The sequence below is a fragment of the Staurois parvus genome, unplaced genomic scaffold, assembly GCF_062004578.1.
Source record: "Staurois parvus isolate SC_StPar_1 unplaced genomic scaffold, SC_StPar_1.0 ptg000682l, whole genome shotgun sequence".
In the NCBI taxonomy this organism is placed as follows: Eukaryota; Metazoa; Chordata; class Amphibia; order Anura; family Ranidae; genus Staurois; species Staurois parvus.
The window spans coordinates 1,616,267-1,634,149 of NW_028318478.1; the positions used below are offsets into that span (position 1 = coordinate 1,616,267).

Sequence of the window (17,883 nt, forward strand, 5' to 3'; positions counted from 1 at the left end):
CTGAGTTTTTTTTCCCGGACCTGGATGGACTCGAAGGTAGGCAGATGTAAGTGGATACAAGACCATTTAAGTCCATAGGGATCGTGCAGCTAAAAAGCAGACATGTGGAACTGATCAGAACTCCTAGTGGCTTGCAGATGACAACCAATCAGAATATATTTTGTTGTGATGTAGATGTTGGAGGCTTGCTAGCAGTATTTGTTAATGGAGTTTGATCTGCATGTCGTTGAGGATGATCTACTCACATACAGACAGATGTCTACAAATGGGAGGAGCCGACCTGCTGTAATGAACTAATGATGTTCAAATAAACAACCCAACAGACCACTAACAAGTGTCCTGATAAAAAAACATTTGTACAAAAAATAGTACATTTGATGACTTTGTGAATGTGATTCAAAAATACTTCAAAGTTTAATTTGCTTTTGACATTCAATTTTGGAATGAATGTAATTTCCCAAAAGGTTTTTTCTTCCCAGCAAGTAAAACTGTTTACATAAATTTCACCTGCATGTTTATCTGTTTGGTTGGAGTTTGGCTATAAAAAATTAAAACATCAGGTGATCAAATATTACTTCAATCTTTGAATATCTGCCTATTTATTTTTCTGCAGGATTTGACCAAGGATGCCTTTCCTGAGGACGTTGATCCTGCCATGGAATCTCCCGGTGCCATGACTACACCCACATCTCATGAAGCCCATGTGCTTGTGGGAGTGACAGGTAGTGTGGCAGCGCTAAAGCTTCCACTTCTCATATCTGGTCTTCTGCAGATACCCGGAGTGAGTGTACACAAGCAGTGTCAGTACTGAACATCTTCCATGCAAAGTGCAGATTGACAGATTACTACCTAGAGGAATATTTTATCTATTTCAAGGATTCTGTTCAGGGGGTATGGAGACCAAGTGATGAGTTATGGGATTGGATCCCTCAGTTAAAAAAAATTAAATGGGATTCTTGGCAATACTGAGCCTGAAATCAAAGTGGAAAAACTGACTTGATGACTTGAGAGTACTATTGTTTGTAACTGCACTGGATTCCATGTTTGATTGAACAAAACACTGTAAGGCGCCGTGCACACTGGGCTTAAAGAAAAATGTCAGTTCCCTTGGCAGAAAAAAATGCTGATATAGAGCTTTAGCATTTTAGGAGAGTTTAGCATTTTTTCTGCCAGAGAGCTCCAATCAAAAATGCAAAACAGAAGGGTTTTTTTTACCTACGTTGAGCTTAAAATATTCCTCTAATCATCCTAATGTGCATGGACACATAGGATAACACTGAGCTGCTTCTATAGGCAAAACACAAAACTAGAAGCAGCGTTTTTTTTTTTCTTAAGCCAGTGTGCATGGAGCCTAAACATCACTATTTTTAGCTAGCTTGTCTATCTGAGATCTGTTGCTTATGTGATAAAATCACTATGATTCTCAGCTATTGTGTTCCTGACAATCAATTTGTAATCTCTAGAAAAAGGGGAAAAGAAGGTTGACTTTACTGGTACCAAGAAGGACATACAGACATTTTAAAACAACTTTACATCCATTTATTGGGTTAAAGAGCATACATGTTAAAACCCATGCTGGGGAAATGTTCCATCTCCTTTTGATGCAAATTACTATAGTTGAAGCATATACAATATCAACATGCAAATCACTCCTGAATATGTAGTCCCCAAGGTCAACGCGTTTCACAAAGGTTGTTTCTTCAGGACCTCATTTCTTGAAGAGGGAATTGATAATTTATATATTGCTTCAAAGAGGTAGGTGCAGGGAATGTGGCGGCAACCAATGGTAATACTGTACCCCAAGTGAAGGGAAATCTCCCTGTTGGGACACGTAGCACAAAAAAAAAATCAAAACAATTAACTATTCCCTATTTTATCCACAATGAAAGTAAAATGTTTGGCTTCAGATATACTTCAAAAACACCTGATCTGCTTGGTAAAATGTGTGCCAGTTATATTGTTCAGTACTTGTGTGTGTGCACAATAGACTTGTGGGGTAATATACTGCCGAGTGTGTGTGCACAATAGACTTGTGGGGTAATATACTGCCGAGTGTGTGTGCACAATAGACCTGTAGGGTAATATACTGCCGAGTGTGTGTGCACAATAGACTTGTGGGGTAATATACTGCCGAGTGTGTGTGCACAGTAGACTTGTGGGGTAATATACTGCCGAGTGTGTGTGCACAATAGACTTGTGGGGTAATATACTGCCGAGTGTGTGTGCACAATAGACTTGTGGGATAATATACTGCCAAGTGTGTGCACAATAGACTTGTGGGGTAATATACTGCCGAGTGTGTGTGCACAATAGACTTGTGGGGTAATATACTGCCGAGTGTGTGTGCACAATAGACTTGTGGGGTAATATACTGCCGAGTGTGTGTGCACAATAGACTTGTGGGGTAATATACTGCCGAGTGTGTGTGCACAATAGACTTGTGGGGTAATATACTGCCGAGTGTGTGTGCACAATAGACTTGTGGGGTAATATACTGCCGAGTGTGTGTGCACAATAGACTTGTGGGGTAATATACTGCCGAGTGTGTGTGCACAATAGACTTGTGGGGTAATATATTCCCTAGTGTGTGTTTGCATAATCTTTGTGGGACAATGTACTCACCAGTGTATTGCCAATGGTAGTCACTAGACACTTTTTTGACTATTAGTATTTATTTATTACAGGTACTTATATAGGGCCATCAATTTACTCATCGCTTTACATATATATTGTACATTCCCATCAGTCCCTAAACCTCAAGGGGCATACAATCTAAAGTTCCTAAGTCACATACATACACATATTAGGGCCAATTTAGACAGGATCCAGTTAACCTACCAGCATGTCTTTGGAGTGTGGGAGGAAACTGGAGTACCCGGAGGAAACCCATGCAGGCACAGGGAGAACATGCAAACCCCAGGCAGGTGGTGACATGGTTGGGATTCAAACCAATTACCCTAGTACTGCCAGGTGGAAGTGCTAACCATTTAGCCACTGTGCTGCCCAATATCTACTTTTAAAGTGCATCTGTTAGGACCCCTTCAGACTATGTGTTGGGGTAATGCATGTGTGTTTATGCAGCGTCCTATCATCCATTAGGGCACCCTTCGTTAAAGCATCCGGCACCACAAGTAACAGATGCGTTCAAACTATATATATATATATATATATATATATATATATATATATATTGATGTTGTCTTATCTTTTTCTTACAATGTACGTGATTTAAATATCTTTAAGTATCAGTTTAAGCTATTTTTAAAGCCCCTCTTTGGTTAGTGTGGGCTACCCCTGCACTGCATGGGTTAAATGCTCATTTGGCTGGGGGGAGGGGAAGGGGGATACAAAATGAAGCATAAATACTTACCTTATTGCTCATTCCCCTGACAGCCGGTGCTTTCCTCCACTGCCAGACATCCTGGATTGTGAGCAGACCCTCGCCCCCCTCCTATACAATGCAGGACTGTTAGGTCTGCTTAGTGTGTTATGACATCAGAAAGCTGCGACCGGCCGGGTAGCCAGGTAAAGCACTTCAGAGGATCAGTCCAACAAAGAGGAGGAATCTTGTGGGAGTGAGGAATAAAGTAATAATTTGTATTTAGCCCATGAAATGTGGGGGAGGGAATCAAGCAGCATGGGTACATTTAAAAGCAGCCCAGAGTCTGGCTTTAACGCTGACCAACTTTTAAACAGTTATTTATTGGAGAAACTTAGGCTGGCCATACACTATACAATTTTCTTACAATTTCTGCCCAATTTCCTTTATATTTACCTTCAACTATGTAGTGCAAAGACCTGCCTAATTGGATACAATTGGAAGTGTTTAGGTTTGACCTCATATTATATATTTATTGGTAAATCTAAAGCAAAATTTTCAAGAAAATTGTGTAATGTACTACCAGCCTAAATCTAGTAAAGTGTACATTAATTTACAGCAAAACAATATGAATATGTGATTTATTCTGCTATAGGGTGGCCCGGCGCTGCCTTATAGCAGAAATTCTGCTACAGGGTGACCCGGCTGCTCAAAATCACGTGTGTGTGTGTGTATATATATATATATATATATATATATATATATATATATATATATATTCGTGATTTTGCATTTCCGGTAGGGGGCATGCTGCTATTGGCAGCCTTGGCTGTCGATCACCGGGTTCTGGCTGGTGATTTACTCCCGGCACCCAGCGTGAGTATCAAGCCTGTATGTAAACAATACAAATCTCTCCCCTGTCAGCTCCTGCTTACAATATAAAGCACAACACACAGTTAACCCTTTAATCGCCCCAGATGTTAACCCCTTCCTGCCCAGTGTCAGTACAAAGTCAGTGCTTTTTATTAGCACTAATCACTGTATTAGTGTCACTGGGGATTCAGTGACAGTTCCCCCTCAGTGTCAATATGCCCGCCGCAGTCCTGCTATAAGTCGCTGATCTCCACCATTACGAGTTAAAAAAAAAAAAAAAATCCCCATATATATACCACCATTTGTAAATGCTATATCTTTCCCATAAACCAATTAATTTACACGTATTGGGATTTTTTTTTTAGCAAAGACGTAGCAGAATTCATTTTGGCCTGAATTTGACGAAATTTAATTTTTTGTTTTTAATTTTTTGGTGGACATGTTTAATAGCTAAAAGTAAAAAATATAGTTTTTTTTTTTTCAAAATTGTCGGTCTTTTTTGTTTGTAGCTAAATAAATTTAAATTGAAGAGGTGATCAAATACCACCAAAAGAAAGCTCTATTTGTGGGAAAAAAGACGTAAATTTCATTTGGGTTGCATGACCGCGCAATTGTCAGTTAAAGTCACACAGTGCTGTATCGCAAAAAATGGCCTGTTCAGGATAGGGGGGTAAATCCTCTGGAGGACAAGTGGTTAATGACAAGCATGATATGAGTATCTGAAAACAGCCAGTAAACATGACAAGGAGCTGAGAGCTCCATCTGCTGGCTGGACAGGAGCATAAAATATACTCATATGCAGTATTCATAGCTCACAAATGACCAGGCAATAAAAAAGTTTTTTAGTAATTATGGTTAGGATTAAAAAAAAGTAAGAATATGTCTTAACCACTATGCATTCTCTTTAAGTTGTCAGGGGACATTATCCTAAGTGGACACAGGCTTTTTTATATATCACCCCTCTGGGATGAAATTAAATTTGAGCTTTACGAGGTTCTGGTTCCAATTGTGAAGTGTTAACCAGTACAGCTAATGCAAAACTGCAGCAATGTAGGTGGGTGGTACCTGTGGTATTCGCACTTGTGATCATCTGACTCTACAAAGGTACTGATAGTGGTACCCTACTGATCAGTTTGTTGCTATTATTATTATTATAATACAGGATTTATATAGCGCCAACAGTTTGTGCAGCGCTTTACAAAATCAAGGTAAACCTTTCATTGGACTCTTTGAGCAAAGATTTTGTTTTAGTAGCATATGTGACTAACCTCAAACTAAGGTTACTTTGTGTTGGTGGTTTTAGTATACAGTAATTAATACTGTCATTATTAAAGCTGAATTTAGTAAAATGTTTTGGCTATGCAGGCCTAGAGACATAATTTACTTCTAAGGCCCAGTTTATGCATTCTATGCATTTTATGTGTGGAGTGTTGTAAAAACCCTGTGTGCTATAACTGTGATGAGCTTTAAGCAATGCACACATTATATAGAGTTCAATACAAAAGCATAGATGTGAACTGGGCCTAATAAAGTGTGTCCTAGGTACTCATTGGCTGGCTGCTGCTTAGTGTATAAATCTTCCCTGCAATGACTATGGATACCTGGAGCAGTGATGTTAGGGCATTGCAGGGGTGGAGATTAGGGGCTGCTAGTGTGACACTTTGGTGTTGCCCACCGCCACTTCACCTTTTCTCGCCCATTCACAAAATGTATCCTTTTCTGTCCTAGCATGCAAAACATTCTGTGAATGGAGGACAACATAGTATACATTTTGTGAATGGACGAGAGAGGATGAAGGGGTGGGCAAGTGGCATCATGGCCTTCCATTTGCAGTCGCTAATCTTATACTCACAGTGCCAGAAGATAACCGCTCTGGGGAACATCTGGAGTGTCTGGAGGAAAAATGTCTACACTTTGAAGCAGCCATTGAGAATATGGGACACATTTAGAGGTAAGGCATGACCCTGGTGTTGCATAGCAAAAAAAAAAAAATAAAATTAACTAAACTTCTGCTTTAGGGGTAAGAAGATGAGTTCAACGGTGACCATGTGAACTGTGGGCACACTTCTCTTATTACATCTGCGCAAATGTAAATTGACTTTTCAAAGAAGCTGAAACTGTGGACAGGCACCTTGAGATGTCTGCAACTCCGAAAAGGAGCCATCTTAACATGCCTGAACCACCCACAGGTCTGCCTTAAAGTGTTACTAAACCCAGGACCCTGCATTCACTATATCTGGTCTCCCACAGTACACAGAACATGGAAATGACATTATTTTAGTAAATATAAACTAATAAATACTTTTCCTCAGCATTTGGAGCAGTCTTGCGACTTCAACTGATCACTGGTTAAAGTTTGTAGGAGGAGTTTTCGTTCTGCTCTAGGAAGGTGCAAAACCTTGACCTCCTGTCTGGACAGTGCTGATTAGCCTTGTGCTGATCACATGCACCCTCCCAAGAAAAAAAACTTCTCTAGCAATACACACTAAACTGAGCATATGCAGAAGGGCTAAAGGTTCAGTCTGATCAGCTTGGACATTTGAACAAGAGGAGGATCAGAGAAGTCAGGATCAAACAGTCTTTTTACACAATGCAGAAGATTAACCCCTTAGATTCCACAGTGAGTATATCAAGCATGCTTTACTGCATAGAGAGAAAACAGGTGGCGCACACCTAGTGCATTATCCAAGGTTTATTGTAGGAGTGAAAGAATAATAAAAACATACTCACAGACGAAGTATGTATCTAAAAAGCATAGAAAAATGACAATGGCCACAACGGCGGGCAAGGTGTTCTCACTGTCAGTGCAGTCAAATGGCTGATGCGTTTTGGGGACGAATCCCTTTCCTCAGAGCTGATGACCAACCTCTGATGCAGATGTATGCTGAATGGAAAGTAAGAGCCTTGCTGTTGATGCCTCAACAGCAAGGCTCTTACTTTCCATTCAGCATACATCTGCATATGCTGAGGCGCTGGAGAGTACATACGATATCCGGTTCGGATGCTTTACTGCATATACAGACTGATTTACTGTTGTGGGTTTAGTAACACTTTGATTGTAGAAACCGTTTTGGTGAAGCTAGCTATAGGATGAGGTTCAAGTGTTTTTTGCCTTACCCATTAATACTAAGAATCCCGATAACTATTTGTTTTAATAGCCTTTAGTATGTGAAATACATTCTGCTATATGGTAGCATTATATTCCACAATGGTCTGCACGAAGTACCACTTTATAGTTTGTTTAAACACGGATTGTCATCATCTCTGTGCCGCTGTTTTCTCTGTCCTACATCATATATAACTGAATATCTTCTTTTTAGGTTCAAGTGCAGATTGTGACTACGGAAAAAGCAAAACACTTTTATAATGTAAAGGAAATAAGTGTACCCATTTACAGTGACGATGATGAGTGGAAGGTGAGATGTGGAGATTTATTTTTGTTACTGTGATTGCCTTAAAGCCTGTAGCTAGAGGGGGCGATTCAATAGCTATAAAATATGCAATATTCTACTGGCAATAATGTTGTCTAAGAATGTCCTGCACCAAATTCAAGAAAGCCGTGTGGCAGTTCTAATGCTATTATTAACACGTGTGACAAATTCAGGTGGTTTTCAATAGTGACACTTTTACATTATGTTGGAATGGGCTGAATCCAATCCAAGAAATACTTCCATTTAGGAATGACCAATGTAATTTTGGAGTCATTTGTGTTGAGGAGTTTGCCCCCCCATGTTGTTGATTGCTAGGACGCTGGTCACAGGAATCCTAGCAGCCTCACAACATCATTAGTTACTGGGATGTCCCGAGGCCACTGGCATCCTAGCAAACAATCAGGCTCAGCTTCACAATGTCATTGGTTAACAGCTGCCCCATGGCCAACCAGCGCCCTAGCAACCAGTAAAGCTCAACGGTACAGGGTCCTGAGCCCTGTGCACAAAGCAGGCTTTGCAACAAATTCATGTACATGTTTCAGACCTGTACATGAATTTGTCACATTTAACCAGTTGCCGCCCAGCCTATAGCCAAACGGCGGGCGCGTCCCTCTGGTAGGACGCCATATGGCGTCCTTCCCGGAATGCGCATTGTGCATGCTCGCAGGGTCGCGCTGTGGCGAGATCGGTCACTGGCCGTGCACCTCGGACACGGCCGATGACAGATCTGTGTAATCACAGCAGGTCACATGACAGTTGTAAACAATGGATGGCTTCCTTTCATGCCATCCATTTTATACAAGTGTGTCTAGCTGTGAAGGCAGCACTGATAGGCAGCATTGATGCAAACTGATAGGTGACACTGATAAGCAGCACTGACTGGCAGCACTGATAGGTGGCACTGACTAGTATTGATAGGTGGCACTGATGGGTGACACTGAAAGGCAGCTCAGATGGGCACTGATATGTGGCATTGATGTGCACTGGTAGGCACTGATATGTGGCATTGATGTGGCACTGATGGGCACTGGCAGGTGGCATTGATGAGCACTGACAGCTGGCACTGATGGACACTGACAGGTGGCACTGCTGGGGCTACACAGATCATCAGGGCACACTGATCATCAGTGCCCTGATGATCAGTGTACATGTCCCCTCTGTGGAATGCCGATTACCGGCTCTGCTCTCCTCTCCTCTCCTCTTGAGCTGTCAGTGTGACAGCTCGTGAGGAGAGAAATGCCGATAACCATAATTTTCCTATTTACATGTCATCAGCTGTGATTGGACACAGCTGATCACATGACCGAGCTGACATCTTCGGCTCTTTCCGTTGATCGGTGATCCGCTGTGTCCCGGAGATGCGCATGCGCAGTGAGAATGGGAGGACGTCGTATGGCGTCCTCCCAGAATGAGAGAACCACCTTGCGCCCGTCATTGTACTATATGGCAGGCGGGAGGTGGTTAATGCACCGCATTGATGTAAATGTGCCCTAAGACATGTCACTAATGGTGGGCTTTTTTTTTTTTTCTTTTTTTCCTGAAAATCAAGCTAAAGGCTAACCACACCCATGAACAAGTGTTTTATATATTGTGTCTTTCCAGTCTATAGATATGGTGGTTGCATATTTTTTTTTCTTTTTTTAATTTTGAGGTTTAGAACTTTGTCAGCAAGGAAATAAAATGCCTGTTGATCATTTGTGTGACCTTGTTACTTCCTGTGAAGTAAACTGAAAGCACAAACTACCCAATTTTCCTTCTCTAAACTACTGATCTCTCCTCCCCTGTGGTAACGAAGATGAAAAGAGGAAGACATGTATGAAGTCCAACCTAGGGGAACGAGCATGGGTGCCTTCTTAGATAAAGTGGAGTGAGTGCAAATTCCCCAAGACATGAAGTGTGTTACTTGCAGGATGGTCAGTTGAAAATAAAGAAGAAAATGAAAACTAAAGCAACCATCTCATATGCAGTCGTGGCCAAAAATCTTGGCACCCCTGCATTTTTGGAGTTTTGCATGAAATGTTCCAGATTTGGCTTTTTTTTTTCTGCACTTTTATGTTTCATACCAATACAAATAAAAGAAATAAACAAGAGAATGCCTAAACATTTTATAATTGCGACAATTTTCTGGGCAAAGTGGTGCAATATTTGACAAAAATGCAGGGGTGCCAATATTTCTGGCCATGACTGTAAGGAGTCATAACCTATTGTGAATTACATCTTTAGTTTATGATTTATATGCGCTTTTAGTTTTTCTGCAAAATAGAGTTCATATTTACTGTCCCCCATTGTAATGTACAGCGCTGAGCAAACTTTTGGCGCTTTATAAATACTGTATAATAATAATAATATTTACTGTTTTTTGTGGGGTTTTTTTGTTTGTTTTTTTTCAGTGGTAAACATTGACCTTTGTACCTGTTTTTATTCTATACACACAGATGTGGAAGCAGCGCTCTGACCCTGTTCTTCACATTGAGTTGCGTCGATGGGCAGATGTCTTCCTCCTTGCTCCCCTTGATGCCAATACTTTGGGGAAGATTTACAGTGGGATCTGTGACAACCTATTGGTAGGACATCTGTTTCTTAAATTGGAATAGTGACAGGTGCATTGGTGTCCCATACTTGACCCTGCCTTTTTGGATGTAAGAAAATTTACCACTGACGTAATTCAAGGCAACAAGTGGTATTCACAAATAGAGAATGCAATGTAAAACATGGAGTCTACCAAGTGCCAAGGTAGATCTAACTGGACAATAGTAGGGGTTGGGCCAAAATCATTTATGGTTTAAAAATTACATTTCAGTTACAATAGCCTGATTAAGATGTCAGTCACACTATGTGCGGTGACCTTTTGTTTTTGTTTCACACTAGAAAAACACAGGTCACCTCTAAGGTACATAAAAAAGCAGTTGTTTTCTATGTGTCCAGTTCACACCACAATGCAGCTGTGACATTTGATGCAGTGCACAAAAATGCAACATGCACTCATGATGGTACCACATGTCAACACACTGCCCTGCAGCACATGACTTAAATGTCACTATGTATGTGAGACGTCTAATAAAGTTAAAAAGGAGGGGGGGGGAGGCAGTGCGATGCACTCCTATCCTTGCTGACTGTCACAGTTAGAGCTGCCTGCGTGGTAAAATAATATGCTTTACCATGCAGGGTAGTGGGAAGCAGGCCTTAGGGACTATGTTCATTTCTTCCTTTTAAGTCCATTACATTTGGCCCTTGGGTACTCATTTAAATTCTTCTGAAGCAATATAACTTGTCAGATTACAGGCTTTCTAATTTTGTTACTTTAAATGAAAGCGAGACTTTGGATTGGTCATTGATGGTTACTTAATATTGTGCCTGTTTGCACTGCAGCCCTGTTTGTCTACTACTTATATTCATGTATGACAGTACCGTCCTGACACACCACATGGGGACATATACGGAGAAAAAGAAACCTTTTGGGGGTATAATATTGGTATTTTACTTAAGCATTCCTGAAATAAACCGGGAAAAAAAGCAGCACCAATCAGTATTAACCACTTGCCTTCCTGAGGATTTACCCCCCTTAATGACCAGGCCTCTTTTTGCTACTCGGCGCTGCACTAATTCAACTGATAATTGCGCGGTCATGCAATGCTGCACCCAAATGAAATATATGTCCTTTTTTTCACACAAATAGAGCTTTCTTTCGGTGGTATTTGATCACCTGTGCGCTTTTTATTTTTCACACTGTAAACAAAAAAAGACCAAACATTTTGAAGAAAAACAATATTTTTTTAATTTCAGCTATAAAAAATATATAGTAAACTCAAAGTTGGTTATAAATTTAGGCCAAAATGTATTCTGCTACATGTTTTTAGTAAAAAAATCCCAATAAGTGTATATTTATTGCTTTGTGTGAAAGTTATAGCGTCTACAAACTATGGTATAGATACTACAATTTACACAATTTTTTTGCTATACAGCGCTGCGCTAGTTTAACGGACAATTGCACGGTCATGCAATACGGTACATAAATGAAATTTACATCCTTTTTTTCCCACAAATTGAGCTTTCTTTCGGTGGTATTTGATCGCCTATGCGTTTTTATTTTTTGCGTTATAAAAAAAAATGCTGACAATTTTGAGAAAAAAAACAATATTTTGGACTTTTTGCTATAAAACATGTCCAGTAAAAAAAATTTAAAAATCAAATTTAGTCATAAATTTCTGCCAAAATGTATTCTGTGACATGTCTTTGCTAAAAAAAAACCCAAAACGTGTAAATTAATTGGTTTATGTGAAAGTTATAGCATTTACAAATGGCAGGAAAGATACTGGGATTTTTAATTTTTTTTAATACTAATAATGGCGGTGATCAGCTACTTATGGCAGCAATCAGCGACTTATGGCAGGACTGCGGGACTGTGGTGGACATTCTGACACTGGTGGGGAACTGACTTGGGGTCACTGACATCCTCTGTGACACCAATACAGTGATCAGTGCAAAGAAAACCCCACTGACACTGTACAAATGGCACTGGGGAGGAAGGGGTTAACTTTTTTATTTACTGAAAGGGTTAACTGTGTGAGGGGAGTGTTTTACTAGGGGGCGGGGGGGGGGTGTATTACAGGGGAACACGCTGATCCAGAGAGAGAAACTATTTTCTCCGGATCAGCATGTCAAGAGCTGATAGGGGACTGTCTCTGTCAGTGGTTGCCGCTAATCGCCGGGACACGGTAGGTAATGACCAGCCGTGACCCGGCGACTGACACCCGCGGCCGCGATCGGAGGGATGGGTAGGGGGGGCACGCGCCTCACACGCGCCCCTACCTGTTTTGCAAACGCACGGTTTAAAATGTGGTTTTGTCCAGCCGTGCCGACATGCCACTGTATTTCTACAGTGGCTGGTCGGCAAGAAGTTAAGTGAGTGATTACAACAATGAAGTGCAAATAATTAAATAAACATTCAAATAATAAAGTGCATAAAACTCCAAAATGCAATAGATTAAAGTGCAACAAAAACATTCAAAAAGTGAAACTGGAGTTTTATGCACTTTATTTTTTTGAATTTGCACTTTATAATTTGAATGTTTATTTAATATTTTGCACTTTATTGATGTAATCACTAACTTAATATTGATTAGCGCTGCTTTTTTTTTGGGTTTAATATGTACAGAGTTGGTATCACAATTATGTAAGCGGCAGCTTAGTTCTATTTCTAGCGCGGATATAATATTCAGTTTCTTGCATTCCTGAAATTGTTTTAAATCGACTTTCTGTAGAAGAAAAAAACTAACCCTGTATAGCTATTACATTTTTAGAACATCATTAACTCGGTCTGAAAAACCTGTTTCACCCAATGTACTGTCATACGTATAACAATGCTTTCCCAGAAATTGCTGAAAGCTGAACTTAAGGAAAACGTACAATTCTCTCTTTCAGTGGGGCTGCACCACTTTGTAAGTGTTGACAGCTGTTTAGTCTAAGCAGGGGATGGTCAGAGCAGTTTAATTTCCTGATCCTCTGCTTCCCCAGCAGACAGCACCCCCCCATGCTCCAGCGGTAAACTGTCCTTTGGCATCCTCCTGTCCACTGCAGCTCTTTAAGAGACAGGGATTCTTTAGCTTGCATTAGAGCATTAGAGACCATGGTAACACTTTTCAAAATATGGTTTAATAATGAAAAGGATAAAATGGTGCAAATAAAATATTTACAATAAAAAATAAAGATGTTACATAGTAACAAGCAGGCAACAAGCAACAGCAAGGCAAAGGGGTGAAAAATACTTGCAAATCCTGGTTTTAGCAGAGTCCAATCAATCAAGCAAGGCGGTACATTGGCTCACATACGACTTGACAGGTGTTCCATAGTTTGATATTAAACGAGAGCTGCCAATTTCAGGAGCAGTCTCCTTTTCTCTGATATCAAGGGGGTGTTGTCACTGTGTCACCATGGGATGTCACTGTGTCACCATGGGATGTCACTGTGTCTATGACTGTATCATGGCCCTCCCTTACACACACTTTTATATTAATATTAATATCTTCCAATATGTACAGGTTGCATTCTGGAAACTGGTAGATTATTGTTCAGGATTATATTTCGTGTTCAGTAAAACCAAACACAGGATATTTCCGAGAGGCCTGTCACCCGGGAGGAGACTATCTGACCTTCTGTATGCTATAGCTCATGTATGACCTTGATTTGTTCGTTATGATATGCCCCATCCAAATACAGTGGGTGTAGAAAAGAATTACCCCCTTTAAAATAATAACATTTTGTTGCTTTGCAGCCTGAAATGAAGACAGACACAGTTTTAGTTTTATCCAGCTTCTAACATCCAAGTGCAGCTTCTAACATCCAATTTAAAGAACAACACCAACATAACACCAACATGTCAGAAAAAAAAATTCAAAGACAGAATCATTGAGTTGAAAAAAGGATCACCCATTGTGTCAGTATTTTGTGGAACCACCTTTTGCTTTAATTACAACCTTTAGTCTGTTAGGATATGTCTCTGCTAACTTTGCACATCTAGACTTTGCACTATTTGCCCCACTCTTTGCAGAACTGATCAAGTTCAGTTAAATTTAATGGTGATCGTTGGTGGACTGCAGTCTTCAAGTCGTTCCACAGATTTTCAACCGGGTTTAAGTCTGGGCTCTGACTAGGCCATACAAGGACATTTACAGTTTTCTCCTCCAACCAGTGTGTGGTAATAATTTTTGCTATATGTTTTGGGTCACTGTCATGTTGGAAGGCAATCCACCTTCCCATTGATAACTTTCTGGAAGAGGGCAGCAGATTTTCCTCAAGAATTTGACAGTATTATGCCCCATCCATTTGTCCTTCTATCCTGACAAGTGCTCCAGTCCCTGCTGCAGAGAAACACCCCCATAACAGGATATTACCACTGCCATGCTTTACTGTAGGAATGGTGTTATTGGATGGTGAGCTGTATTGGATTTCCGCCAGATATATCATTTAGTGTTGAGGCCAAATAATTAAATTTTTGTCTCATCTGACCATGACACCTCAGAATCTTCAAGGTGCATTTTGACAAAGCTCAGTCGTGACTGCATATGGCCTTTCTTGAGGAATGGCTTTTTTCTTGCAATGCTCCCATACAAGCTACATTTGTGGAGACATCCTGATCCAGGAAGGGTCTGTGTTGTACCAAATACCTTCCACTTCTTAAAAGGATTTATTGTGCTTTTAGGCATTGATAAGGCCTTTGAAATTTTTTGGATCCATCTCCTGACTTGTGCCTGTCCACAACTTTATCCTGGAAATCTTTTGACAGTGCATTCCCACCCATGGTTGATTGTTTGCTTCAAGTGCACTACCAGGGACTGAAATGGTCCAGGAAATCTGAGCTAGTCAAAATGGCTACAGCTGATCACAGTTGAAAGTCAAATGGGTTTGTGTGCCATTGAGGAGGTGAATAGCTACACCTGATTGAATATACAAGTAATTTTTAGGAGGGGAGTGACTCAGTGATTCTGTTTTTGGATTTTTTTTTCTGGCATGTTGGTCTTATATTTTTCACTTGGATGTTATAAGTTGCACTGAGTAAATACAGCTGGATAAAATACAAAAATGTGTCTGTCTTCATTTCAGGCCGCAAAGCAACAAAAAGAGGTTATTGGAAAGGGGGTGATTCTTTTCTATACCCACTGTATGTACCTAATATTTATGTGTCTTGGTCCTGTCTGATGTTATGAATTGTGTAGATTTTTGTAAATTGTGAAGGAGGCAGAGGACTCTGAAAGGTGACCTCCTGGCCCAGAATGCCTTTTACGATACCTATTAGTAGACATTTTACGCATGCTTTGTATTCCTAATGGATTTAAAGGATAAGTTCACCTTTTGGACAAAAATAATAAATGCACATTTTTTTTTGTGGGTATAAAAATGTGCATTTATTATTTTTGTCTGCAGTAGCTTTGAAAGCATTGCACCAGTGATCAGTAGATTGCCGATGCCCTGTAGACATGTCAGAATATCTGCTTGCCATACGGGATGTATGAGCAAGCAGATATTCTGACCGGAAGCTTCAATGAACTGCCACGGCGAACCACAGCCAACAGCCGCTAAGTCTGTCAGGACTTGTAGGCAATCATTCACAGAACACTGAAAGTGACATGAACGTGTCGGCGGAGCCCTGCACGGCCACGCTGGTTTCAAATCTGCCAGATAGTGTGGGGAAATTTCTTCACGTACTATCTGTCGGGGGGGGGGGGGACTTATCCTTTAACTGCTCTACAAACCATGGGTGACAGAACTAAAGTATTTTGTTATAGTTTTACGATGAGTCAATCCCAATCCAGGAAAGTGATAAGCTGTAGAGGTGGATTGCTAGATCTCTGGCCTCAGCAGAGATAATGGGTTCTTTGAAAACCCAGACTCTTGGTTACATTTTGGGGTGCCTAGCAGCATGGCCACCAGACACTGCTTTTTGTGTGCCCAGTACGTGATGAGAGCATAAGGGAGAAGACTGCAGGAACCAGTCTAGCAGCAAGGAGGAGCCTGCAGGAGCGAAGAATCATTAATTACTTTTCTTGCCCCCCCTCCTAGACCTGAATGAGCAGTTTCAAGTTTCCTGTTGTTAAGCTTTAAGTTGGAGCTTAAACTAGCTCAAAACGTTTTTGCTTTTTGGACACAAGAGGGGCCTTGGTGAAACAAAGTAAAATGCTAGGCAGTTCCGATTATCGGAAAAGGGCACTTCCTTTCCTCCCATGTGACAGCACTGGTGCTTGGCAATTACCCACTCAGGTACACAGCACTGTTGCATGGGGACAGGGAAGGAATTCTCTACCAGCTCTGTACTTTCACCTGCAAACAGAGGCTAAGGTACGACAGTAAAGATAAGCAGGCATTCAAATTAAGCTGTTACTTTTCCCTGTTTTCAAGTAATTTTCAATATCACTTTCATTTTTGATCTCATATATAAAAATCGTGATTTGTAGATTACTCACTAGAGGGAGCTATCACTGGCTCATTGCAGTTGTTTGCTGTTTCTTTCTTGACAACTACTGAGGTAAGATATCAATCTTATAGAGATTGCATTGGCCAGCTCATAGACTTGAGCCCATCCTTTATGTAGCAATTCAAAATAGAAAGAACCTCATTAGGATAATTTGCAGTCCTGGTGTGTTTTGGTAGGTATATCGATAAACTTTTTATTGTATGGAAGGGAACCACCCAGGATTTGTACAAGTTTACTCAAGAACAGGTATTTGAACCTCACATTTGTTCACGACATAGCAAAGACTATTGGCTTTTAATTCAGTTACCAGGGCTACTAGCCACTGAAAAAATGGTTCAAATAAAATGGCCTTCAACACTACTATGAAAAAATCCCATCATTTACGCATTACAGATCATTCTGGGCTTGACTTCGAGTCCCAGTGTGACTTTATACGCACCCTTTTGGCTAATTATTCCTCTAAAGCACTTTCTGCTACTGACGCTCAGGACTTAGAGGCCACTCTCTTGGAAGAGGAATTTGTGCAGACTCTGAAATCCATGAAACCAGGAAAATGCCCAGGCCCGCATGGCCTCCTAGTCCAATATTACAGATTCTTTCAAGAACACCGGACTCCTAGCTTTTTATTTGCCTTTAATTCTCTCACTGGTCCTACCCGACCGTCGCAGTCACATCTGGAGGCCCATGTCACTTTGATCTCTAAAGAGGGCAAGGACGTTAATAGAGTGGAGAGTTATAGGCCTATATTGCTAATTAATGTTTAATGTGAAGCTCTACACAAAAAATTTAGCAAACCGGATTCTCCACTTTTTGCCTGGATGGATCTCACTTGATGAAGTAGGCTGTGTCCCGGGTAGGGAGGCCTGTGGTAACACTTTAAGGACCTTGAATATTCACTAGTGGTGCACTGAAGTGAGAATTCTGGTGCTGATACCAAAAATTTAGAATGCATGTGGCCAAAAGCTGAAATCAAAATGTATGTGGGGAGGCTCAAATTTTTTTTTTTTACTTTAATGTGTATTTTTATTTCTATTTTAATTTATGATTTTATTGCTATCATATATGGGACCAATAGTCCCCTATGTGATAGTATATGAGTGACAGGTCCTCTTTGTAGAAGGGGCAGGAGAGGAGCAGTGTTTACAGTGAGGGAGCAGTGTATATACTCAGGTTTTTAAATGTAATTGCTGGCTTTTTTTTTCCTTCAATATAGCTGCAAGAAGGAGCTGTCATTCTGCCTGCCGCTAAAGAAAACAAAGGGGCGGGGTCATCAAGTGACATTACCCAGTGAC

At 40.6% G+C, this 17,883-nt stretch overlaps 1 protein-coding gene across 17 annotated transcripts in view; it reads left to right on the top strand.

Annotated features, from left to right (window-relative positions):
* The window catches only part of PPCDC (phosphopantothenoylcysteine decarboxylase), a 418,450-nt gene that overhangs the window by 353,587 nt on the left and 46,980 nt on the right, over positions 1-17,883 (top strand). For all 17 annotated transcript variants that reach the window (XR_016305857.1, XM_089652388.1, XM_089652389.1 and 14 more), the window contains 3 exons: positions 614-781; positions 7,513-7,608; positions 10,059-10,187. Coding sequence is in view for 16 of the 17 variants with exons in the window: in XM_089652388.1 (XP_089508514.1) it covers positions 614-781; positions 7,513-7,608; positions 10,059-10,187 (393 nt within the window). In the remaining variant the exon portion in view is untranslated. The remainder of the gene's footprint in view (positions 1-613; positions 782-7,512; positions 7,609-10,058; positions 10,188-17,883) is intronic.